Genomic DNA, 25,599 nt, shown 5'->3' with positions numbered 1-25,599 from the left:
TAGTTTTGAGAAGGGTCAGTACCTGTATCTGAGTCGTAGGCCTGGCCCATGTTGGTCAGAACGTTCTTGAAAACCAGCCTGGTTTCAGAGTTGAAGGGTCCCACTGGTCCCGAGCCCCCCAGGGCAGCAGAGAAAGCCACCTTTCTCTCTGTGAACATCAGGAACCAGAAACTCTTTAAGTTCAGTTTCAACAAAAAGGAGAAGATTTCATTTCACTTTGAAGTATAATTGTGTTCACCATGTTTGAAGTTACTGGACTGTTGAAGAATCTAAATTTATGTTCAGATTTACTGGACCGAAACTATGTTCAGATTTACTGGACTGTTAAAGATTAAAAAACAATGTTCAGATTCACCTGAAGTCGCCTTCTTCAGTGCCGACACGTCATTCTGTAAGGCTGTAAACACATTGATTGAAACTTTTACTTTAATTTAAATGATATATATATATATATATATATATATATATATATATATATATATATATATATATATATACAGTATATATACACAGTATATATACACAGTATATATATATATATATATATATATATAGTAAACAGAGTGAGGGCAGTAGAATACTCTGTTTTGGCATTGGCAGATTCTTCATGGGCGCAACCCAGGGGTCATCGCCATGCAAAATATTACCAGAAACACACAAACTGGCCCTGAATGACCATAACAGGTCTGTAAATCTGAGACTGTTCAAATGGAACGAAATGGACCGAATCACGTACTAGTGGAGAGTCATGACTCTGATGAAGATGCACTAGCATCGTAACTTTCTTTTTATAGCATCTGAATAAAAGGCTAGAATTGTCTGAGCTGCTCCAGCGTCTCTCTCTTCTGCATACATCTGTCCCTGCTCCTGTGATGCACCAGACTGGCCGTGTAGGCTGAGGCGCGCTGTAGAACCCCTTTGTGAACATTATAATAGTGTGTAAAAAAGCCATGGACAACGGGACAAGGTCAAGTCTTTGCCACGCACACATTCTGTGTACGGACACATTGATGACCCCTGGGGCACAACGTTCACACTCAGATAACCCTTACACACCAGGCTCCATTTGAAAGAGAAATAAACAGTCGTTCCTACTGTATAAAGGTTATTGCCAAGAAACATTGTATTACAACATGATTCTACCAAACACACATTTCTGAACGTTTTGTTTTTACGTCTATTAAAGTTGACGTGAGATGAATTCACCTGAATTCTCCGTCTTCAGGGCAGAGACGTCTTTCTGTAATGCTGTAAACACACGTGGGATGCCACAGGTCAACAAGAAAATGAAAACCATCGGATAAACATAATGTTATTCTCAGTAGAAACATCTCTTAATGGTAGGGTAGGTGATTTTCTTTAGTTAAAATAATTTGTTACACAGCTCTATATTGTGATAGTAATCATTGCTATAGTGTTTGTTCAGTAACAGTGTTAAATAGCTCTATAGTGTGATAGTAATCATTGCTATAGAGTGTTTGTTCAGTAACAGCGTTAAATAGCTCTATATTGTGATAGTAATCATTGCTATAGAGTGTTTGTTCAGTAACAGTGTTAAATAGCTCTATATTGTGATTATGATAGTAATCATTGCTATTAAAGTGTTTGTTCAGTAACAAGTATTAAACTTTAGCAGGATCAACAAGGATAGAGATTAAACAAGTGAAAGTGATGACACAAAGAAATGAGCAGAATACAATTGAATTACAATGAAAAATTAAGCTGATAAATCTCCTGATTGGCTGAAATGTTGTCACCTACATGAAAATGTATTTTCTATTTATTAAAGAGCTGGAGAGAGATTTGTTTTAACATTACCTGAACTCCAGGTCTCCAGCGCTTCTATCCTGAGGTCTGCCTTGTTCAGCTGAAACTTCATCTCAAACAGCTGCGTCCACAGGTCAGAGATGTCTCCGGTCTGTCCATCCCCCTGGGTGTGCTGGGCGGCGAGGCTGGCACCTTGAACCCCTGTCCCGGACAGACACAACACCACCACCAGGTGGAAAAGCACAGTAACAGCAGCCTTCATCCTGCAAAGCTCTTTGTGTTGTGGTGGATGTGTTGTGAATGCATAGCAGCAAGGGTGGTCCAAGCTTTATATAGCTCAGCACCAGGGGTGGAAAGTAGGCTAACTAAGTACATTTACTCAACTACTGCACTTTTTAAGGACACAAGGTATTTTTACTCTACCTATGTCCAATGTTCAGTACATGTCAGAGGCAAATATTGTATCCTATACTTTTACTCTACTATAATTATTTGAAAACTTTTGTTACTAGTTAGGCCTACTGTAGCCTACTTTGTGGATTTTGATTATCATTACAAAACATACATTAACCACTTCAACCCTATATACATTTCGGCCCGTTGAAAATAATCACATTGTGGCCTTCTAGAAGATTTTTTAACATGTTTTAAACATTTTTAAAACTAATGAAATGGAACCTTCTGCATAATGAGTACTTTCTATTGTTGGTAATTTTTGTACATTTTGATACCAATACCTTTGTACTTTTACTCAAGTGAATTCCGGTCATTTACTTTTGAGGGCACGGTCACACCGCACTTGTGTTCTACCTATGAGGGCGGATTCTGCCAATGCATTTCAATGGGAAAGTTAAAAAAAGAAATGTGAGTACTTTGTCCACTGGTCAGCACTAGGTCAGCGACACCAAACACATGCTGTACCCTAGCTGTCAGGGGCGTCACCAGGGGGAGGGGGGGGGGGGGGGGGGGAGTGGGACTGAGCTGTGCTTGTAGATCTGCTATTTTTGAAAAGTCGTGAACATTTATGTGTATTTTTTAAGCGAACGCATTTGTAACTCAAATGTTGCTTGGAACAAAATATTTTGAGATGGGGGCCTGTGGCCAATTACATGTCATTTTGGGGGTCCTTCACATGGAAAAGTTTTGAGCACCACTGACATAGAAACATTCAAAGACTTGCACACATTTTCACGATTTTTCAAAAATAGCAGATCTACAAGCTCGCAGTGAGCTTGTATGTCTGCTATTTTTCTGCTATCTGCTAATTTGGTGCGACACCCCTGCTGTTCAACACTATAGGTCAGTGACACCAAACACATTTTGTACCCTGCTGTCCACCAGTGCTTGTGGGAAAAAGGCCTGCTGACTGTCCGTCCTACAAAAGGCTTCGGTAAACACTTTTATCTGGAATCTTTAGAACAGTTTGACCTGACTTCAGTGGTGTAAAGTAAGTACATTTACTCACGTACCGTGCTTAAGTACGGCATTGAGGTATTTCTATTTTATACTGGAGTATTTCCAATTTCCTGTACTTTTACTTCTACTCCACTACATCTCAGAGGCAAATATTATAGCCTACTTTTACTCCACTACAATTATTTGAACATTTTAGTTTCTAGTTACTTTGTAGATTTAGATTATGAATACAAAACATACAGTACATTAACCACTTCAGCCCTATATACAATTGCAGCCATTTGAAAATAGCCGATCTACAAGCTCACGATGGGTCGTGATGCGAAGCACTGTAGATCTTGTAGATCTGCTATTTTCAAAAGATTGTTATTCATGGGTTGCATTTGGAGTCCTACACATATACAAATGAAAACGAAAACGTGTGAAATGGGACATTCTGTATAATGAATACTTTTTACTTTCTGTACATTTTGAATTCTGGACTTTTACAATATAAATTGGGGTCTCAGACTCCGTCCGTCCGTCCGTCCGTCCGTCCGTCCGTCCGTCCGTCCGTCCGTCCGTCAGTCAGTCCATCCCACAAAGCTGGGCATTGGCCAGGCCAGGCTTCACGGGACATTTAATGAAGGTACTTTTTTTTTTTTGAAGGTAGTTTATTAGCACAATTTCATAGAAAATGTAACAATATGAACAATAATGTCATGGAAAAAATACAGCATGAGGAAAGGAAGAAGCCAGCAGGCTTATATGGAATCCTTTCCTTTTGGGAAGAGATAATTAATTAACAGATTTAAAAGTTAAATAAGAACAATACAATAAAATACAACAAGGGGAGCAGCTGTGCAATAAAGGAATAAATACACAGAAACTGCACAAAAGGAAATTCCAAAAATGAGGGCCTCTAAATTTGATAAATAATTGATGTCAGACAAGTAAAGAAAGGTTTTAACCGCACCGATTTGGCCACGAATCGGTGGAGGAAGGCGGCGGAAAGCATCTGCTGCCGACCGGGAGCCATCGGCAACTTGTCGGCAAGAGGCGCTTGCCGTCGATAGGGCTGTCGGAACCCGTCGATCGAAAACCGAACCTGCTCAGTCTTTTGCAAGCAGTCGGTAGAATTGAGGCGACTTGATACTCCTGTATAGTGGACATTAGTTTGCTGCTGCTGCAGAAACCAAGCCTAAATAAGCCAGATACATTTCCCCGTGGCACTTTTAACTAAATACCATATTCTCAATCTCAACTCTCAATTCCTATACCAATCGAGTCCAAAGGAAAATAGCTGTTTTGTCGAAAGAAGCTGCGGCTGCGGTTGACAAATTCTGTGAGTGAAACAAGCGACCAGGTCTATGAAACCAAGCCCAACAGTTTCACCACTTGAGCTCTATTACATTAGATATTTTCTAGAAGAATGTTGAAAGCAAGGCCAAATAAGCAACTACACTTCAGAAACAAGCCCAAACAAAAGCAACCCGCGACTAGAGACTTTACAGGAAAATTAAACCAAAGTCGTTTATAATGAGCAAACCTGGCAACATCCCAGTTTAGCGCTACAGGCTCATGTGCGTCTTGTCTGAATGCAATAATCCGTCGCCCGACTTTTAAATGCCAAGTTTGCCACTAAATGCCACCGACTGCCAGTCTGCCAGGAGTTGGAAAGAGTTTCTTGTTGGCTGTTTGGTGTGGAGACACCTTAAGACAAAAGGGTCTCCCTACCTTGTGGGTTAGGAAAAGTGTCCCAGTTCCAATTCTGCTAATTTCTTTGTGTCATCACTTCCAATTTAGCTTGTTTAATCTGTATCTGGGTTCTCGCTCCGTGCGACCTGAAAATGTATGTTCTGTTTAATAAAATCGGTCCATTTCATAGATGGAGAAATGTATCATAGTCGCTATCGTCGTCATCGTAGTAAGGGGAGTCATGGAAGTCATGGAAGTAATCGTCGTCATCGTCGTCATTTTCAACCCTGTATTCATGATGATCATTCCTCAGCCTGAGTGAGACACAGTTGATGTTGAAGCGAAGATCACTAGTCTCGCTAGTCATCTGGCCCACTGTTTCCCACGCGTCCGTCTCTTCACAGTAGCGCTCGATCTTCCTGGGATACCTGTATGGAAGAGAACATGGTCCACTGGTTTGTCTCTGGGTTGAAGCACTCCATCGTGTTTTCCGTGATCACGCGGCACGCCATTGTATTATAATGCCGACCGCCTACAGATGAACACAAATGTTGATAACAGGATTGAAAATTGAGACACACTTTAAAGGTCTTATGACATCAAATTTTCGAAAAACTGTTCTGTAATCTGTAGTTTTTGAATAACCAGGTTTAGAAAAGTGAGTTCATTGGCCTCTGGACGTACACATCATTGTCCATCATCGTTCCAAATGTCCATTTACCATTTACCTGTTACTTTCCACTGTGTATCGTTCCAAATTTGACCATTAACATTTACAACTGTGGTTGTTGCGTTCCAAAAGAGGCGACGATTAACAGTTAAGTTTCTGAACTACGACACCTACAGGAATCTAGGTAGGCCTATATTATCTTCAAAATGCAACAGAACACAGAGAGATAAAATCCTGCCATGGCTCACTGGAGTTTCGAGAGTTTTCAGTTTTAACATTTTAATACACGTTTTAAGGACCAGGACAAAGACTGTTATGATTGCTAAACACAGCATGTCATAATTGCTTTAAACACTCATCACTAGCCTATTCAAGATTCCACGCTATCCAGGAGGATCTGGGCCAGCCCAAGAAGCGCTTGCAACAAGATGTCCCCGCTAGATGTTCGGCGACATCGAGAAGGATCCACTGGTGTCCATTCACTCTATTGTCTACTACTAGTTCTTTCTTAGATAGAAAATCTGCATTAGAAGAACTGGTATCAGCAGGTCAGACCTGTATAAAATCGGGAATCGGGAATTTTGTCTTGAGCTAAAACGTTTATACACTGTACACTGCTTCCTAACTGTACTGTACTGTACTGTACTGTACTGTACTGTACTGTACTGTACTGTACTGTACTGATGAGTGGCGCAAGTTGAGGATTGGCCGAGCTTCACATGAAATTTGGCTATCCATTAAAGCCATTAAAGGCAACTACACTCGCAATTTCCCAGAATTGCATCTTTCTAGTTAATACATGCTCTCCCTCTCAAACCAGTAAAGGAATAAAGAGAGAAAGAAGTTCATGGAGCAGCATAGTCTTACGCGTCTTCTTCGTCCCTTCCTCCTAGGTAGTAGATCTTTCCATCCGCCACAACGGCGCTGTGCAGGTAGCGTCTGTCTTGCATGGGGCCGGCACACATGGTCCACTGGTTGGTCTCGGGGTTGAAGCACTCCATGGTGTTTTCCATGATCACAGGGCACGCCATTGTATTATAATGCCAACCGCCTACAGATGAACACAAATTAACAGGATAGTGATATTAAATTGTTCAGGGCTTAGGGCTTGGTGAATCTTCTTAACAGTGACTGTTAGTGGGTCCTATATTGGCTCACACTAAAGTGAAGTTGTGCTGTGAGCACACATCACTTCTCATGCATTTGCACTGACCAATGGACACATTTGTTTGGCTCTGGACTATTATGTATTATTGTGGGCTCGCTGAAAGGCGAGACCAGTACGTTATAGCAAAACTTTATAGGTCAAGTTTATTCTCCTCAAAAAAATTACAGACAGTACAAAGGTAGGGCCTTTAGCCAATGAGTGAGCAGCGTTCTCGGTGACATCACCACCAACAAGTGCGATCTGATATAAATAACAACAACACCCACATGAAATCTATTGTAGTATGTTCTCCCGAATCTTTGTATAGTAAAGATTTGTGGGCTCGCTGAAAGCGTATGTTCTCCCAAATCTTTATATACTCTCTTATGTTTTTTGAGGTTATTCTCCTCAAAAAACTGTCCGACAGTACAAAGGCAGGGCCTTTAGCTAATGAGGGAGCAGCGAGCCCACACTGTTTCGTAGGAACAGTATTTCTAGTTACTTGTGTTATGACGAGATAACAGATAACAGTGAGACACTAGCAGTGACTGTTATGGACACTTTATTTGGTTAGGGTCACTTTTTAGTTTGGCACTGCATTGATAAGTTGTACTATAAGTATTACTGTGTTAGTTATGACAAAATAGAGGTGAGACACTAATATGTAGCATTGACTGCTCTGGACACTTTATTTTGTTATGTTTTTACCTCCATTTATGATTGCTCTCTAATTGCTGACGCTTCTTTTTTATGTTTTTGCTTAGTTTGTCGCTGTTCACAACAGTGCTTTTTCTTTTCATACCTTTACCCTTAAAGCTTCATTCCGACCGGACGTGATAAAGATAACGATATGTTGGCGTTCACATCAATTATGATGGCACTTCAATTGTAAACGATATTTGTTATCGTTATCCTTATCGTTATCGCGCCCAGTGGGAAAGGGCCTTTACTTTTGTAACATTAACTGCTGTGCCACCTCTGGGTGACTGATTTTCGCTCGTGGGATAATAAAGATATCTATCTATCTATAAGGTAGATCTTTAAGAACACGTAGGATACCTATAAGGTAGATCTTTCCATTGAGAGTGCAAACAGCTGGTTGGTCACGTGGAATCTGCATAGGAGCCACATCTGTCCATACAGATGTGTCTGGGTTATACTGGGCCACCTGTGGCGGATTTGGCTTAAGAGTGCCACCTAAAGGGCTCAGGACCACACACACACACACACACACACACACACACACACACACACAGTTCGTCAATTCCATTCAAATCAAAACATTAATAGTAAAATATACGTAAAATATACTTGTTGAATTGCCATTTCCATAAGCAGGCAGCTAATATGCTTTGATTAATTAGTGGCCAAGGGCCACGAAGTGGCCAAAAGGCCACTCATTGATATTGGACTTTCTCATTATTATTATTCTTCCGCCACTTTTTCTCTAGCGGCTAGACCGTGCAGTCGCTTTTTATGAAACTCGGTAGTATGGCAGAGGACTATGCCAAACGGCTAAAACGCGAAGCTCGCAACAATCGGCCAAAGGGTGGCGCTGTAGGAAGCCTTTGAAAAATGCCAACTTTGAACAGATAAAGCTCATGCTCTGTTTCAGATCCAGCTATGAAACCTGTATACACTTATGCGTCTCCTCATGCTGAACAACCTTTACGCGCTGACTTTTGACCTCTGACCTTTACTTCTCCCACCATTTTGAATTATATGAAAAACAATCAAAATCTATCTCCTCCTGGGATTTTCGCGTAACGTTTTACATGAACTTTGGACCAATACGGTCAGATCTGTCTCGGCGGATTTTTTTTAAAGTGAAACATTATTTTTTTATAATTCACTGTATATTGCAGTTTCTTGCAAATTATTATTCTGCCTCTAAATCATACATGCAAAGTGACACGTTCATGGCATTTGGCAAATATGTAGAGGGTTAGTCCAAATATCACTGAAAGCAATCTTACTCCAATTGGCCAAAGGGGGGCGCTATACGAAGCGTTTGAAAACTCAAACTTTAAAGGGGCATAAGTCATGCCTCGTTTCGTTTGAAGACATGCAACTTGCTTACACGCGTGCCTTGACTCAAGCAGAAGACATCTGTGTCTTTGTTAAGTAAGCTCCGCCCTTTGATTCTCCGCCATTTTGAGCAGTTTGTAAAACGCTTAAACCCGCTTTTATTCCGGAATTTTCGCATCACGTGCATGGAACTTTTTTTACATTAACTTTGGACCAATATCTAAAGATCTGTCAGATCGGATTTGTTTTAAATTGAAACATGCTTTTTTAATAATTCAATCAATATTGCAGTTTTATGCAAATTATTCTTCTGCTTCTAAAACAAACATTTAAAGTAATATTTTCTCACTGTGCAGAGCTGTGCATAGCTCACATGGTAAGGCCTTTGTCATCATTCCAGAAGTCCCCGGTTCAAGCCTTACCTCATGCATTTAAAATGCATTTCACAAAATATAGCCGTGAAAACCCTGGTATTGCAACCAAACATGGTAACCCAACCAAACATGGCAAGCTTGTTAAGCAAGAGAGTATAAATAACGGTTGAGGTGAGGCCACTTCCTCCTCACTGTTTGGAAGCATGGTTGATGCTGCTGGTTGCTGACTTCAGTGCCTATATAGGCTATACATACTCAACGGTGAGTTAACCCTTAAGTTCTGTTCAGATTCACTACACCTTCGTTCTGTTCGGGTCATTTTGACCCGGTGGATATTTGGTTTAAAAAAACAACACTAATATAAATTTTAACTTAACAAATCATCATGATACATTGACTTTGACTCAATACCAAACAATTCATATGATATATTTGGTAAATGTTTGCATTTCTGCTTTGCTATATCACATTAAACACTGAAAGAGCTAGGCGTTTTTACTGATTTAGCTGAAATCCATGTAAAAAAAACTACTTCATTTAATACTGGGCAATATTGCTCATGCTTATAGGAAGGGGGGAGGGTTCAGAATGGGGCTTCGGAAGGGGGGTGTTAGAAGTGGGGGTGACTGTGTGTCTGTGTTTTGGCATAATACTGTGTATTTCTGTGCTTCCGGGTCAAAATGACCCGAACAGCACTTAAGGTTCAAAAAATATGAGGGGGGTGTAGCATGGGTGTAGTGCAAAAATATTTTTTTTACATGTTCATCTCAGAAGAATCTTTAAGGCCAGTGAGTTTCAGGTGGAAACATTTTTAACTTCTACCTTTTTTTTCCAAATGAAAATGTAAAACGGGTCAAAATGACCCGAACAGCACTTAAGGGTTAACAGTGCTATGATTTATTGTCAATGGCTTGGTTGGTTGGTTTTGCTAAAATATGTTGAAATGGCTCTGTTAGTTTGATTTAGCAAAAAGGCTGACTTTAACATGGGATTTCCTCATTTTGCTAAAACGCTAGCAGAGCAAACAAATCCACTGCTTGAGTTTTGATTAGTATTTTGAATGTAATAGTTTGTTTTGAAGTAGTTGATTAGATTTTGAAGTAATGACTTGAGTTTCTTTATAAAGTAATGATGTTTGAGTATATAATTATATTTATATATGCATTTATTTATTGATTCATTGTGGCAAACCAGGGGAAACTCAGCCTCACATGCCATTTTACTGGGTGTGGTCACACCTGCAGGCCATCTGACAATCAGCCTAAGTACTCACGTCATTTCTCTCTCCCTCCTCCACCTAGGCTGGCAGGGCTCCAACACCCTGGGGGAAAGCGGAGTCCCCCCCCCCCCCCCCAAATTGGAATCCATAGTCACTGCTCTCTCTGCTCTGCCCACAGGACACCAGAGCCGCCTGTGAGCCCCTCAAGTTTTGACCCCCAGCTCCTTCCCCTCAATGTTTTTCAAAAAGACAATTTAAAGGAGTAGTTCACCCCTAAAATGACTTTTTTTTCCTATTGATTAGTCACGCCATGGAGAGTAGAGTTCAATAATATTTTGGGGTTTTTGTCAAGTAAATTTACCCCCATTAATTCCGGACATCCGGAACGAATGGGGGTAAATTAATTGTTATCACATTTTTGTCTTAACACATTAAATGCCCACATGGTGTCAACGCGTCAATCTCTTTGATGTTTACGTGTGCCCAACGACGCGTTCGACGCGTGGTACAGTAAACTATACTGCACTGTAGCTACTGCACTTGGCTACCGCAGTGATGAAACAAACTCCATTTCCCAACATGCAGCGCGAAATTACGTCACCCGGACGTGCTGTCTGTCTCGTTGACTTCCTGTTTAGCGGCTGCACAAAAATGCTGTTTTTTCCGGATTCTCGTCCTTTTTTCTTCTTTTTCTCAAAACGGCGACCTCTTCTACCGGCCGTAACACAAACACTGTGGCTTAGAAATGATAAAAAACGGTCCTGACTGAAAGAAAAGATTTTCGCGAAATAAATACTTGGATTACATTTACTCGGATTACTTTTCTCGCCAGTACTTCGAAGGTAGGTAAAATGGCGGGTTGCCATGGGCACCAGCAAATTAAACGTTGAATAATTCTGGGCACCCGATGTGTTAAGAATGCGACAAAAAACTAAAAATATCATTGAACTCTAGTCTCCATGGCGTGACTAATCAATAGAAAAAAAAGTAATTTTGGGGGTGAACTACTCCTTTAATTTTGGTTAAGTCTGACTCTGCTAGCCACTTACAGAAAACAATCCTGCTATAATATTTTGTAATTGCCAATCCTTTGTGTAAATAAACTGAAATGCATACTATTACACGACTATTTCTTTATCATGTTGTACAAGCATCTGGTTGGATATGATATAATTGGGTCTACAATGCCAGTGGTGTAAAAGTAACTAAGTACATTTACTCAAGTACTACCCTTAGTACAATTTTGAGGTATTTTATACTTTACTTGTATTTCTAGTTTTTAGTACTCTTAATTCTAGGCAACTCCAGTACATGCTCACGTGTTGAATTGCATTGTGAGCTTGTAGATCTGCTATTTTCAAAATCTTTCAAGTTGATGTCAATACCTTTGTACTTTTATTAAAGTACATTTTGAATTCAGAACTTTTACTTGTAACAAATATTTCTCTCTATACGTTATTCCTGGCATTCTGTTCATATCCTGAAAGAGGCGGAGGCTGAAAAAACTGACATGAAAAACATAATTTGGTTTCCTGTTGTCCTTGCATAAAGTGTCAGTAGTTGGCGTTCTGGGCTCTGAATGTACCTGGGTTGCCATGTCTGCTTATAATACGCAATTTGTGTCTCTAAAGAATAGTATAGTTGCTTATTGGGCTTACGTTCTAATATTTTTAAACCAGTTTGTGAAGTTGGCTGATGGCCTAGGCTCCAAAGAACGGCTCAAGATGGGCTTTTTAAGATTTTTATTTCTCCAGCCTCCACCATGCAGTTTTGTACAGTGAAACCCAAAATTCAAAAATAGCAAATATACATTTTGCCAAAAATCTAAAAATAGAGAACTCGGGAACAAAAGGCAAAACTCAAGAAAAAGGCAAAAATAACAAACACTGCACTAGGCTATGCCCATGGAAAGGGCCCCTGCAACTCTCACTGAGATGTGTTCATCTCGCTCTGCTGAGCATAACCGAGTTGCCCTGGTTAGCAGCCTCCCTTTAAAGGAGTGGATCCTACCACTAACCAGGAAACCAATTACCTTGAAATGGCTGATATAGCAGCTTACAGTCTCTCTCTCTGAATACATTACCCTTTCAATAAATGTGAAAGTGTTTTACACTACATATTCAGGTTGGAATTCATGTACAGAGCTGTTAGAAAAACTTTGCTCAATGTCTTTGTCTAACACCCCCCCTCCTCCACAGTAGTGGCACCCTCCACCCCTATTTAAGTGGAGTGGTACAGCCCTGTTCTGTTTGACTTGCACATTCAACAGAGGAGTGCCCGTGACTGCAGAGGAGCTAAGGTGACAAACAATGAGCCTAAACAGGATGTTTTACCACTTGTGTACGTCTCATTTCAACAACATTTCATAACCATTACAACGTAATTTGTTAATCAGCACAGTATTGACATTTGTTTGCATCGGCTGCTCCCAAATTGGCCGGTGTTCTTAATTAGTATTTGGCGCAGCTGTGTGTGTGTGTGTGTGTGTGTGTGTGTGTGTGTGTGTGTGTGTGTGTGTGTGTGTGTGTGTGTGTGTGTGTGTGTGTGTGTGTGTGTGTGTGTGTGTGTGTGTGTGTGTGTGTGTGTGTGTGTGTGTGTGCACGTGCAATGTCTTTAAGCAGATTGCATTATGTCTATAAGGCACGGGCTGCCCCGTGACAAAGTGGTTCCCAAATCCTACAGTGTTTTGCATACATGTTGTGTAGAGGCCAATTTGTGCTTTTACCTATAACCACCGATTAGTGTAAAACTTTGTATGCACACTTCCCAGAGGCCAAGGAAAAACATGTGCCCTGCATTTTTCACATCTGCCATTTATAGCGCCACCAGAAGGCAGACTTACAGTATGTAAAACACATTCTTCGATATTACTCCTTCAGATTTTATCCGAAAATCACACAAATCAGTACACAGTATCTCTACAGTGATGTGATCATGACGGATTTGTCCGATATCATATTCTATCTAATTGGCTAACATTGAATTCCAAGGTTTGCAGGATTGCTCCTTTTTGAACAAAAATGTCTCAAACGCAGCCTGCTATGTGTGTGAGATTTTGCACACACATTCCCACTAGGCCAAGGAACAGATGCCACCCTTCTCACATTGGCCTGTTATAGCGCCACCAGCGGGTACATTTTTGCAAAACACATTTTTGGAACAAAATGTCTCAAATCCCGCATGCAGCGTCCGATTGCCGTGAAATGCCCAAGAACACGTGGTACCCTTTTCACTTTGGCCTATTATAGAGTCACCACTAGGCCAAAAAAAACACAAAAAAAAACTGACCTGCCGGAGACCTGTTCGGAAGAACACTGCTTCTAGTTTTTCTTTGATTAGTTGCTTTCCCTTGATGCTTTTTTGCTTTCCTGCTTTTTCTGCCTTGGCCACTTAATCGCTGCTTGCAGCAATATTTTGTTTTAAAGTAGGAGAAATGTACGTGACTGCATAGACGAAACGGAAGTGGGGGATAGGAGGACATCCACTTTTGTCATTTTCAGAACCTCCATTCGTTCGTTTTTGGGCACAAGGTGGAGCAACCGCTCCTTCGGGGAACTAGGAATTTGAGGTTAGGGTTAGGTTTAGGCATAGGAGCATTCACCAGGTTAGCATTCACCAGGTTAGCATTCACCAGCGTGGGACTAATGGGAACAATGGAGGAACAATGAGACGTGGGACCAATGCAGTCAAATGCTCTACCACTGAGACATGGGCTTCTTCCACTTCCAGGTGAACTAAAACAAGCGCTCATTTCCCAATCTAACTGTTTTTTTCAAACTAACTGTAACATATGTATATATATATATGTGTATGTATGTATGTATGTATGTATGTATGTATGTATATATATATATATATATATATATATATATATATATATATATATATATATATATATATATATATGTTACAGGGTAACTGGGTAACTCAGGGAGACTTGGGTAAGAGCGCTCGTTTTGTAGTTCACCACACACTAATCACCACCAGATGGCGACGCAGCCATTCAATAGTGAAGGCGCTGACGTCACTCGTTTGCGACTCTCTTTCTTTATTTACTAGCCTAGCCTAGCCTAGCCTAGCCTAGCCTAGCTTAGCCATTAGCTCCATTGTAGTCACTTGGACAGGGCGTTTATCTTGGGCTTGCCCAGGCCTTACGGCCTGGGCATAAATATAACGATTGCATTCACCACGGCTTCGTAACTCGCGCGTCGCTCCGCCGGCCGCGCGGCCCTGGCCCGCTCTTCGCGGCCACTCGCGCCTGCGGCGCTCGGGGGCGAAGAGCAGGACCAAGGTCCGCTGGCCTTCGCGCCGCTTGCAATGTCGTGGACAATCGAGAGGCTCCGCCTGGAGAACGTTGTTGTGGGCGACCGCTTGTTCCGCCCCGTGCTGCACGGCGAGTGCTCCGTTTCTCTAATTCTCTGAGACGCAAAAAAACCGTGACATATATATATATATATTGGAGCTGCTGTCAGTCGATTAAATATTTAATGAGATTAATCGCATGATTGTTCGTAGTTAATTGTTCGTAGTTACGCGATTAATCGCAAATTAATCGCATATTTTATATCTGTTCTAAATCTACCTTAAACAGATATTAATACTCATATCAACATGGGAGTAGACAAATACTTGCTTTATGCAAATGCAGCATATTTATTATTATTTGGAATAATAACAAATACTGTCCATAATAGGCCTAACAAACAACAACTTGAGAAAATATCTGCTTCCATTAGGACAGATTAATAGTGAAAGGACCACCGCTTATCGAGGTGCTGCATGCCTGAAGAAGGACTATGACCAAAAGCTTGCACTGAAAATAAAGAACATTATTTTGCACACTTTTGAGTGTGCGGAGGCTCCCTTAAATCTTTCATTCGGACAGATTTAAAATAAACGTTTATACTTCAATCACTAAACCCCAGCATCCCTATTCTAAGGGGATATTCACCAAAAGTAGCAGATTTACAAGCTCACTACAAGATGCAAGAGCTTGTAGATCGGCTATTTTTGGTGAAGAGAGTTGGTGTATGGAAAAATAACTCAAGTACAGTGCAACTCAGGGGTGTTTTACAAAGCAAGCATCAGGCATTAGAGGGTCTAAAGTGGTTTAACTGAAGTAATATGTATACATTCTAAATATTATCAAAGTATTCTGAGGCACCCTGGACTGGTGTTATTGGGCACCCTAGTTCACTATGAGAAACCCAGCTGTTATTATAATGTAGAGACACTGTGATGGCTTGTTGGAGATGTGTGGCACACAAGGCATAGTCAGCCAGACTTGCTGGATTTCAGCCGGATTTGGGCCTTGCTATGTGGGTTCTCTGGCCGTTGTTGCATGCATTTGGTGGTCACTGTTAGCGTGTTGGTGCGGGGGTCTGGGGAGCACTGTATAAAGGATGTAGGCTACTATGTGCTCGTGTACAAGGTGGAGCGCTCCTGTTCTTGGCAGCGTGTGTGTCTGGGGCTCGCACTGTCTACAGATGTGCCGTTTCAATGCTTTGGTATTTGTTGCGCGCGACGCCGTCAGCGGTAATATTGTGGTTGTGATTGTGGTTGTCTGCTGCAAAAGTCTCCGCCGTTTTGTCTGTCTCATTAGGGGGTCTCATACTACGACTAGCCCTGCTGCTAGCAGCATCTCACACTGACTGTCTGTTGTCAGTGCATTTGCTTCCTTACTCTTGAGCGCACCGAGGCTCAAACATCACTGCGTTAATCGCACGTTAAAAAGGATTTTGAGTCAAATCGTTAATAACGCGCTAAATTCAACACCTATATATATATATATATATATATATCCATACCAATGAAATAGAGCAGTCCATCCAGTGCCACCACAGTAGGACCTCTGGAATCAGAGTAGGCTGCCACGCCCACAGACTCCATCAGATGCCAGGCGTTTGTTCTGCGGTCGTAGCGTTCTATGGAGTCTTCACTCTTCTCACTGCCCCGGCCCCCCACAGCAAACACATGTCCACCCAGCACCACCAGCTCTGTGTGGGGTTGAACAACACCGATTGTTAGAACTGATGACCTTTCTTTAGTCTTTTCTTTTCCTGAGACACTACTGCTGATAAAGTATACACCATGTGTGTGTGTGTGTTTTATCAACCAAAATTAGTGTCTATTCAGTGGTACTGTGTCTGTTGCCCTGCCTTTAACAACCTAATAGGATATTTCACTTAAAAAAAAACTTTGGTCATTTTATCGTCTAATCAGGCTTTTGTGAACACCCTGGACAGATTTTAATTTGCTTGATTCAATATTTAGATATGTGTTATTCATTTTATCAGACACTCCTCATCCAGGGCCCATTCCTATACAAACCCATTGTAACTTCAAACTCGTAACTTCAAACTGATTTATTAAAAATAAATGAAACATTTTATCGAAAAAGCTCACGTATTAGGAGGGTAGTATGAGTCACCAGAAAAAAGACGGTTGTTTTTGATGTATCTATCATGGTTAAAATGGAGTCTAATGGACCTATTATTGGACTATTGCAACGCTTTATATTCTGGTATCGACCAATCGTCAATTAGGCGCTTGCAATTAGTCCAGAATGCAGCTGCGCGCCTCCTCACTGGCACCAAAAAGCACGACCAGATCTCCCCAGTCCTGGCCTCCCTCCACTGGCTCCCAGTAAAATTTAGAATAGATTTTAAAATCCTTTTAACTGCTTTTAAATCTATTAACTCATTTGCTGCCATTTTAACATTGTACTGTATGGCTTTCCTGCCATTTTGTTTAAGAATATTCTTTTTATATTTACATTTTTCCTCAATTCTGTGTTTGCATGACAATGTCATACAGTACCTGAAATGAAAGAGGACAACCTCTTGTCTCAACCCCCCCCCCCCCCCCCCCCCAAAAAAAAAACAATTGTTTTTACCATGCACCACTATAGTAGTGCTTGAGTCTTCCATCTAACCGTCCTTCTAGAATCAGCTGCTATACAAGCTGATCTACAAGCTCTCAACGCGTTGTGCTGCGACACATTGAGAGCTTGTAGAGCTTGTAGATCTGCTATTTTCACATTCTAGGACATGTTAGGAAATGTCTCCCCCTGCCCCACAAACATCCTCTGCACACCCCTGCTCAACAGCGCTATGATGCATGTTTGCTTTGCTACATGTAGCTGACAACGAGGCCTTGATTGAAACTTGTGTAAGAGAGCACCTGTTTTTTGGCGGATCGGTGGGCCGTGGACCCCCGCGAAGTGTTGGCCGGCGACCAGGGGAGTGAGGAAACGGACCCCCTTCGTGCCAGGCCGTGAGGGACCACTTGTCCCTGACAACTGAATTGCGGGCGTTTATTGATTGATTTCAACTTTGATTGATTTCAACTTTATGTAACAGTTTCATCCGTGTTCGACTTTGATTGATTTCAACGTTATGTAACAGTTTCATCCGTGTTCCAGTTTCATCCGTGTTCCTCCGCAGGGACCCCCGATGGTTCCATGAGAAGTGTTGGCCAGAGACCAGGGATTATGGACCCCCTTCGCGAAGGACCCCCTGGCAACCGGATTGCGGCGGCGGCCCGTTTATGGACTAAACAGACAATTATAAAATAAATTATATCTACTAAGGGGATACGGATTGGAATAGTATAAACTGGTGTGGATTCTAATGAATCATCTCATTCTCAGGTATGTTTTATAAGCATTTATATGGCGATACTTGTGTGTTTTGTGTCTGAGAGGAGAGAGCAGCAGATCTCTATAGCACTGTGGTTGTTTGATGGTACTGAAAGGTGCTGATCAGGGGGACCACTGAAACAGACATGCAGTGGACCAGCCAGCTGGGATGTGCACAGTAGAATGGTCTCTTAGATCGAGCCGCACTGTTTAGGTTTTTGCTACTGCTACCCTCCGCTTGGGGGGCTGCTCTCCATTCTCACATGCTGCCATTCAGACATTGACTTCTAATTGTGGCGACACTTCCATAGATGTTAGGGCTAGCATTGGTGTTGGAATGGGGGGATGTGTGAATGGCATGGCAGCATGTTGGAATGAGGACGTCTGAAAAAAACACACGGCTGCAGCGGTGTGTGCAAAATGCCTTCACTGTGCCTTCACTGTGGATTATGGGGTGAATTATACACTTTTATTGAGATTTATTACACTTGTTTTCAAACACACTAACTTTGATGTGTGATATCAAACTTTATCAGGGGCTGGGGAAGAGTGTAATTAAACATTACATTATATAAAAGCAAATCTTCGGGTTCCTCGGGGATCGCAGCAAATGAGTTAATAGGCTGGTCCCCACTTATGTACCTGGCTGAATTGGTCGAAAGATACAACCCAGTTAGGGCGTTACGGTCAGCTGACCTTTCTTTGCTATCCTCTACGGCTAATGCCCGACTAACTAGGGGCGATTGTGCCTTTGCCGTGGCCACCCCTAGGCTCTGGAACGACCTTCCCCTGCATGTCAGGTCTGCCCAGTCCATTGAGGTTTTTAAGTCCCTACTCAAGACTCACTTTTGTAACATGGCTGAGCTTATGTTTTATTTTGTTCACTTCTTTTTGTCTCTTTATTGTATTTTTATTTTGGTGTATTGTTGTTTTATCTTCTTGTTGCAATGCTTTCTCCTGTTGTACAGGTTGGCTAAATGCTCATGTAATTAACCCCTATTTTATGCTTTGGATATTTAAAAATCAAACCTCGGTTCGAAGTGAAGCGGTGAAGCATTAGTTGTGGATGCAGTAGGTGAGAACTATTGCATGTACAGGACAGATAAAACCTGAAGGCCAAATTATCATGTGAAGCTTGACCAATCCTCAAAGTATCCATTCATCAGACCGGGAGGGACACTACACACATATTCTGGACGTACAGGACAGATAAAACCTATTCATTCTGAACTGAAATGGCCATATATGGACATGGGACACACATTTTGCTTTTTGAAAAAGACTATTCATTCTGGACTGATATTCTGGACGTACGGGACAGAAAAACCCTGTTCATTCTGGACTGGAGTGACCATATATGGACATGAGGTGACATACATTTTGTTTTTGAAAAAACCTGTTCATTCTGGACTGAAATGACCATATATGGGCATGGGACACACAAAGCCACTCATTGGAAGGTCAAGGTCAAGGTCAAGGTATACTTTATTTGTCCACAAGGGAAATTTGTCTTGGGCTTTCACCCCTGCTACAGCCACACACAAAACATCAGTAACAAAACAGTAGAAATACATACATTACATTGTGCACAGTGATTAATTAATACTCTCAGTCAGTGCTGTTTCAGAGCGTCGTTCAACAATCCAATGGACACAGGTACAAATGATTTTTTAAACCTAATGTACTTCCATACAGGTTCACTGTACCTTCTTCCCGAAGGTAGAAGTACAAACTTCCCATGTAACACATGAGTAGCATCACCAATTATTTTCTGAGCCTGCCTTAGTGCCGCCTGCTCGTAAATAGACTGCAGAGAGGGGAGTTGTCTTACTCCTATAATCTTCCCTGCAGTCTGAACCAATCTCAACAATTTGGACCTCAGTTGCACTGAGAGATTACCGAACCAAACTGTAATGCCAAATCTAACCAGGCTCTCCAAGACTGCCTGATAGAACACTAACATAAACTTTTGGTCAACACCGTGAACCCTCAGACGGCGGAGGAAGTGTAGTCTTTGCTGTAGTTTACTACAGAGACTGTCCACATGTGTATTCCATGTTAGTGAATTGTCAATGGAAATGCCCAAGTATTTATATGAAGAAACCTGTGAGATGGCTGAGTCATGAATGACCACAGGCCTGTGGTCACCAACGCTCATAGGATCGAACACCATCTCCTGTGTCTTCATAACGTTGAGAACAAGGTAGTTGTCATCACACCAACTGACAAACCTCTGTACCTCTAGAAAATACTCAGCTAGATCCTTATCCTTATCCAGTAGTGCTAAGATGGCAGCATCATCTGAGAATTTAATGTAATTATTCGGGTTCTCACTTCTACACTCATTTGTGTACAAAGTAAAAAGGACAGGTGAGCTAACGCAGCCCTGAGGTGCTCCAGTACTTAAGGTTCTGGGCTCTGACAAAATACCATTCACACTGACCCTTTGAGTGCGTTCAGTTAAAAAGGAATAATACCACCTGATAATAAGGGGATGGACATTAAGGTCCTTTAACCTCTTAATTAAGAGATGTGGCTGTATTGTATTAAACGCTGAGCTGAAATCTACAAGAAGAAGGCGTGCATAAGCTTTGTTCTTTTTGTCTTTGTCTAAGTGTTTCAAAAGAAAATAATCCAAGGCCAAAACGGCATCCTCTATACCCCTGTTACTCCTGTATGCAAACTGAAACGTATCTAATGAACAACCCACCGCTGCCTTCAACAAACTGATAATGATTTTCTCAAAACACTTCATAATTACTGAAGTCAGAGCGACTGGGCGGTAGTCATTATTTTCCTTGCAGCATGCCTTTTTGGGGACAGGGATTATAATGGAGTCTTTCCAGGTGGATGGAACAGTACATGAGTCCAGTGACTTTTGGTAGATGGGACACCAAGCCTCTGTCAGTTCCTGGCTGCATGAATGCAGCAACCGGCCACATATCCCATCCGGACCTGAGGCCTTCCGGGGACATGTGCGAGAAAACATCCTCTGGACTTCGTGCTGATCCACAGTGATTCACTCGAGGGCAGCTTTTTGTTCCTGCAAGAAGTCAGCTGTTTCAAACCTTGCATAAAAGTTGTTTAGTTCTTCTGCCTTCTCCTTTTCATTGGAAACACTAAGGCCCTTCTTAGCTGGAGCCATGTTAGTCATGGCCTTCATAGATTCCCACATTTTTTGGGAATTAGAGGAGGAGCAGTAGGCCTCAAACTTCTCTTTTTCCTTCCTTTTTCCATCCTCCATTTTTTTGTTGATCTCCTTTTGAATATTCCTCACAGTTAAAAAGTCCCCACACTTAAACACTCTTTGTTTCTTAACTATGGCCTCTTTAATTTCCCTCGAAATATAGGGTTTATTATTTGGGTACATAGTTATTGTTTTCTTGGTCAAAACGTTGTCTTTACAGAATTTTATATATTCTGTTATAGTATCTGTAGCCTCTTCCAAGTTTAAACTATGGAAGAGGCTCCAGTCAGTGCAGCAAAAGCATCCCTTTAATGTCTCGATGCCATCATTATTCCACACATGAATGGTTTTGACTTGTGGTTTGCTAGTTTTAAGCAATGACTTATAAGTGGGAATTAGGTGAACAACATTGTGGTCTGACATGGCGAATGGGGGTTTAGACTTGGCTAGGGGAGGTTTAGCCTCAGCAGTATATGCATTTTTAACATTGCCATAACACTTGTCTAAGATGTTATTACCCCTTGTTTTACAATCAACATACTGCTGAAAACCAGGCAGCACGGATTCAAGTTTACAGTGGTTTACGTCACCCAATACAAAACACGGTGCTTCTGGGGTGCGTTTCAATTGTCTGTGAACACAGTCCGCTACGGCGGTGGCAGCCCGCGCAGCATTTGCACTTGGAGCAATATAGACTGCGCACAACACAACATTGCCAAATTCGCGAGGTAAATAGAATGGTCGCATGCTTAGACATAATAGCTCTATGTCCTGATTGCACAGAGACTCCCTCACGGTGAATTGGGAACACCACTTGTTATTAATATAAACGGCGATCCCTCCTGCTTGGCTCTTCGGCGAGTCAGCGGTCCTGTCAGCGCGCACCAGTGTGAATCCATCCAGGGAAACTAGCGCGTCAGGCACCGTCTCGTCCAACCAGGTCTCGGTGATCACTTGCAGGCACGCCTCCCGGTACTCGTGTTGATATCTGGTGTTAAAGCGTAATGTATCTGCCTTATTCCTCAATGCCCGGGCGTTACAGAGAATCATGGATGGTAGAGGTGGTCTGTGCATCCTTCTCCGTAGTCGCAGTTTCACCCCTCCGCGTCTCCCCCTCTTCCTCGTTCGCTTGCTGTCTCCGCCGCTCCTCGGCGGCGTTGCCAACAGTTCTCTAGGAAGCACGGGGGCCAGAGTGTTACTGGCAGCGGGTCGAAGCAGCAGGAGCTGGTCATGGGTGTAGCGCAGGTACGACACCGGTGTTGTTGTCGGCGTCGAGTCGGAGTCCTGACACGCCGGCGAAAAGCATTCTGCTATGATATCCCGGAGGATTATTAAAAACAGCCATCTCAGCGGCACCATCGTCAGGTATCAATCAATCAAACACAGTCAGTGCACAAAACACTAAAGACACAGACTGACATAACAATAAAAGACTATAAAAGAGGCTAGTAGCAGGAGCAGCCCGGGTCGCAACAGTGCTTGCGCCACCGGAAGCTCGGTTTTCACCGCTTCAAAAATACCTACAATAACTGCAATCTGATGTGACACAGTGAGCTTGTAGATCTGCTACAATATAATACTAATTAAATATAATAATAATTAAATAATAATTAAAATTATAATAATAGGAGTGCCAGGGTTCTTGGTGGTTAAAGTGAATGGCAGTCTTACTGAAGTAAGCGCGTGCTTCATTCATGTTGGCCATCTTCTTCCATGAGTTGTGGTCAACGTAGCGCCACAACCCCTTCATAGAGAACCCCAAAGGATGGCTTAATCCTCCGGCCAAATACAGAGTAGAGCCTAAATGGTGGGAGAAGATATACAATATATAATAATTACATTAACTCATCTGGTGCCGATCCCGAACTAGTTTGGCTTTATTTCAATCCAATACAATCTTTTTTTTATTAATTCACTTACCCCGAGCTGCTTGTAGAGTCGTGGGTGGTCCTGGCTCGCTAGCCGCTAGCCAGTTAGCCATTCTACTCTGTCCGACGATATATTCCATTAAAAATGGTTTAAAATACATTTTTGAGCTCCCCAATGTTCACCCGATGTTCGGCGCCGCTTCCGATGAGTACACGAGTGTGCCGATCCCGAAGTAGTTCGGCTTTATTTAATTAAATGAATAAAATGATAAGAGGCCTTCTGAAGCCTGGCTTGATTTTTGTAGCTACTAGCCGAAAGCTAACAACGTCCCGGCCGGCCGTAATTTGCGAACGCAATCGCCAATCTCCGCCTAATCCAATGAAAGACCGCATCTTTAAAGGCTTATATCTCTTTTTTGTGTTTTAGGAAAGCGGCGCGAGGTTTATTTACGGCGAAATCGCCCAAAAATTATCTTTTAGATGACAAAATGGGAATAGCCATTCTGTTAGCATCTTCATCCGGGACATTTCCATGCCGTGCATCAACGTGAGCACGTCAGGTCCTGGAAGCTGAAGTCCTGGAAGCTAAAGCGCTCGCCTATGAGAGATGCGCTGGCATTCTTTGGCCCCTAGAGGGCGCTGGCGCTCAAAGAGTTAATAACATGGCAAGACAGACGGGTTCATGAGCTTTTTCTTTCTTTCTTTATACTTATAAATAAAGAAATAAAAAGGTCTCCAGTCAAATATGATTATTTTGCGGGGTCACGGCAAAGTTTCCCTTGATTTAGACACTATCAGCAGTGATGGAAAGTGACTACAGTAGGTACATTTACTCAAGTACTGTACAACTAACTGGATGTTAAATTTCCATGTTTCATGGAGGTCCTTGTAGATGGTGATCTGACGAGGAGTAGACAGATACAAAGACCCGCACACTGCCACTTGTCCGTTTCAGAGAATTTATTAAGCAACGTTTCGGTCGTAAGACCTTTCTCATGGAGGTCCTTAGAATGGAGAAAAAAAAGGTTAAAGATGGGGTGCCTTGATTTTTTTTTTCCTAAAACATGATGATCAGGTATTATGATTGTACTAAAAGGAATTCTCTAAAAAGGTGTACAGAAAGTATTAAAATTAAGTTTTTATGTGGCAATACCCACCACGTATGCCTGGTTGTCAGGTGGGTGGTGAGTGGTGACCCAGCTGAAGTTAGCCACACAAACAGTGTTGCTTGTATGGTAAAAGGAGAGGGGATGATTTTATGATGTCATTAAATCTGTGTTTTTCGAGCAGGCCTTTTGACTCTTTCAGCTTTCAGGAAGAAACCAAAAATACACCGGGAGGCAAATTTGCATATTATAACCTGGTGGTCTATTAGAGTAATGTTAACTCCATAGACACAATGTACAAAACAGTACTTTTTCTTTTTTATATGTGTCTATAACATTAACATTACTCTAATAGACCATGGGGTGCAAATGTGCCTTCCGTGTGTATTGTTGGTTACTTCCTGAAAGCTGAAAGCCAAAAGGCCCAACTGAAAAACACTGAGTAAATGACATCATTTATGAACTGGTGGGTGTGGCCACATGAAAAACATAATTTTAACATGTTCTGTACACATTTTTGGAAAAAATCGTAGTAAAATCCTAGTATAATCATAATACCTGATCATGTTTTTTGGGGGGGGGGGGGGGGGGGGGAATCATGTTACAAATCAATTACAACATTTAAGTTGAAGATTGATTGTTACACAAGTAGGCCTACTGTAATGGCTTTTCAATTGTGTTTTTGGCATTTAACATATGAAAACAATTTAGCGGTTAGGCATTACAAATAAATGATAAATTACGGACATATTTAATAGTTTTAAGCGCATTATCACATAAGTTGTAAGATTTTATCATTGCTTGTAGATCTGTTATCCATCTTTTTTAATTTGTGAAAATGTGTGATTTTGTTTTCAACGTTGTAAAGAATTCTGACGATGAATTGTGACAGGCCTAATTAGCCAGTAGATATGCCTTTCCCCTAAAAGCTTTTGTCCAATGCTAGCTTAGCAACCGGCAGCTTGCCAAGGCTGTTGCCAAGGCAAACCTTGGCAAGCAGGAAGTTATTCTAAGCTAACATTGGACAAAAGCTTTTTGGGAGGGGCATAGCTACTGGCTAATTACAGGTCCTGTTGATTAATACTGCTCACCTGACATGACCACAGCATACCCGTGTGTTAATTCCAAGGGCACAACTCCCAGCCTATCCCACTCATTGGTCAGGGGATCAAAGCTTCTCAAAGAGTTGTTTCTCCTGCGGAGAGACAAATCCAGTCTCCACCCATCATCACCATCCGAGTCTCCAATCTCTCCTCCCATCATCACGATCACTTTGACAAACAAGGGAGAAGAAGCAAGTGATCCAGAGTAGATTTATAGCGGATTCATAGCCCAGCTGACTGTACTACTTTCTCCTCTGACTCTGTCTTGTTAATATGTAGACACCAGGGTCTTTCTTGTCATGTTGAGTCCCCATTTTTAAACCAATCCAGTATCTTTGATTTGTGCAGGGCTGAGCATCAGATGGTAAATACCCATTTATTTATTTGACAGCAGATAT

At 41.8% G+C, this 25,599-nt stretch overlaps 1 protein-coding gene across 1 annotated transcript; it reads right to left on the bottom strand.

Annotated features, from left to right (window-relative positions):
- Nucleotides 1–4,952: 4,952 nt before the first annotated feature.
- Nucleotides 4,953–25,313, bottom strand: LOC308290394 (kelch-like protein 23). Its single transcript, XM_080732209.1, has 5 exons — nucleotides 25,190–25,313; nucleotides 16,106–16,294; nucleotides 7,737–7,874; nucleotides 6,398–6,581; nucleotides 4,953–5,288 (listed from the first exon to the last, which is right to left on the bottom strand). The coding sequence occupies exons 1-5, from the start codon at nucleotides 25,194–25,196 to the stop codon at nucleotides 5,045–5,047; spliced, it is 762 nt and encodes a 253-aa protein (XP_080588335.1). The 5' UTR covers nucleotides 25,197–25,313; the 3' UTR covers nucleotides 4,953–5,044.
- Between the last annotated feature and the right edge of the window lie 286 nt (nucleotides 25,314–25,599).

Source organism: Nannobrachium achirus, assembly GCF_963921795.1.
Source record: "Nannobrachium achirus genome assembly, chromosome: 8".
NCBI lineage: Eukaryota > Metazoa > Chordata > Actinopteri > Myctophiformes > Myctophidae > Nannobrachium > Nannobrachium achirus.
This window is presented reverse-complemented; position numbering and strand designations above follow the sequence as displayed.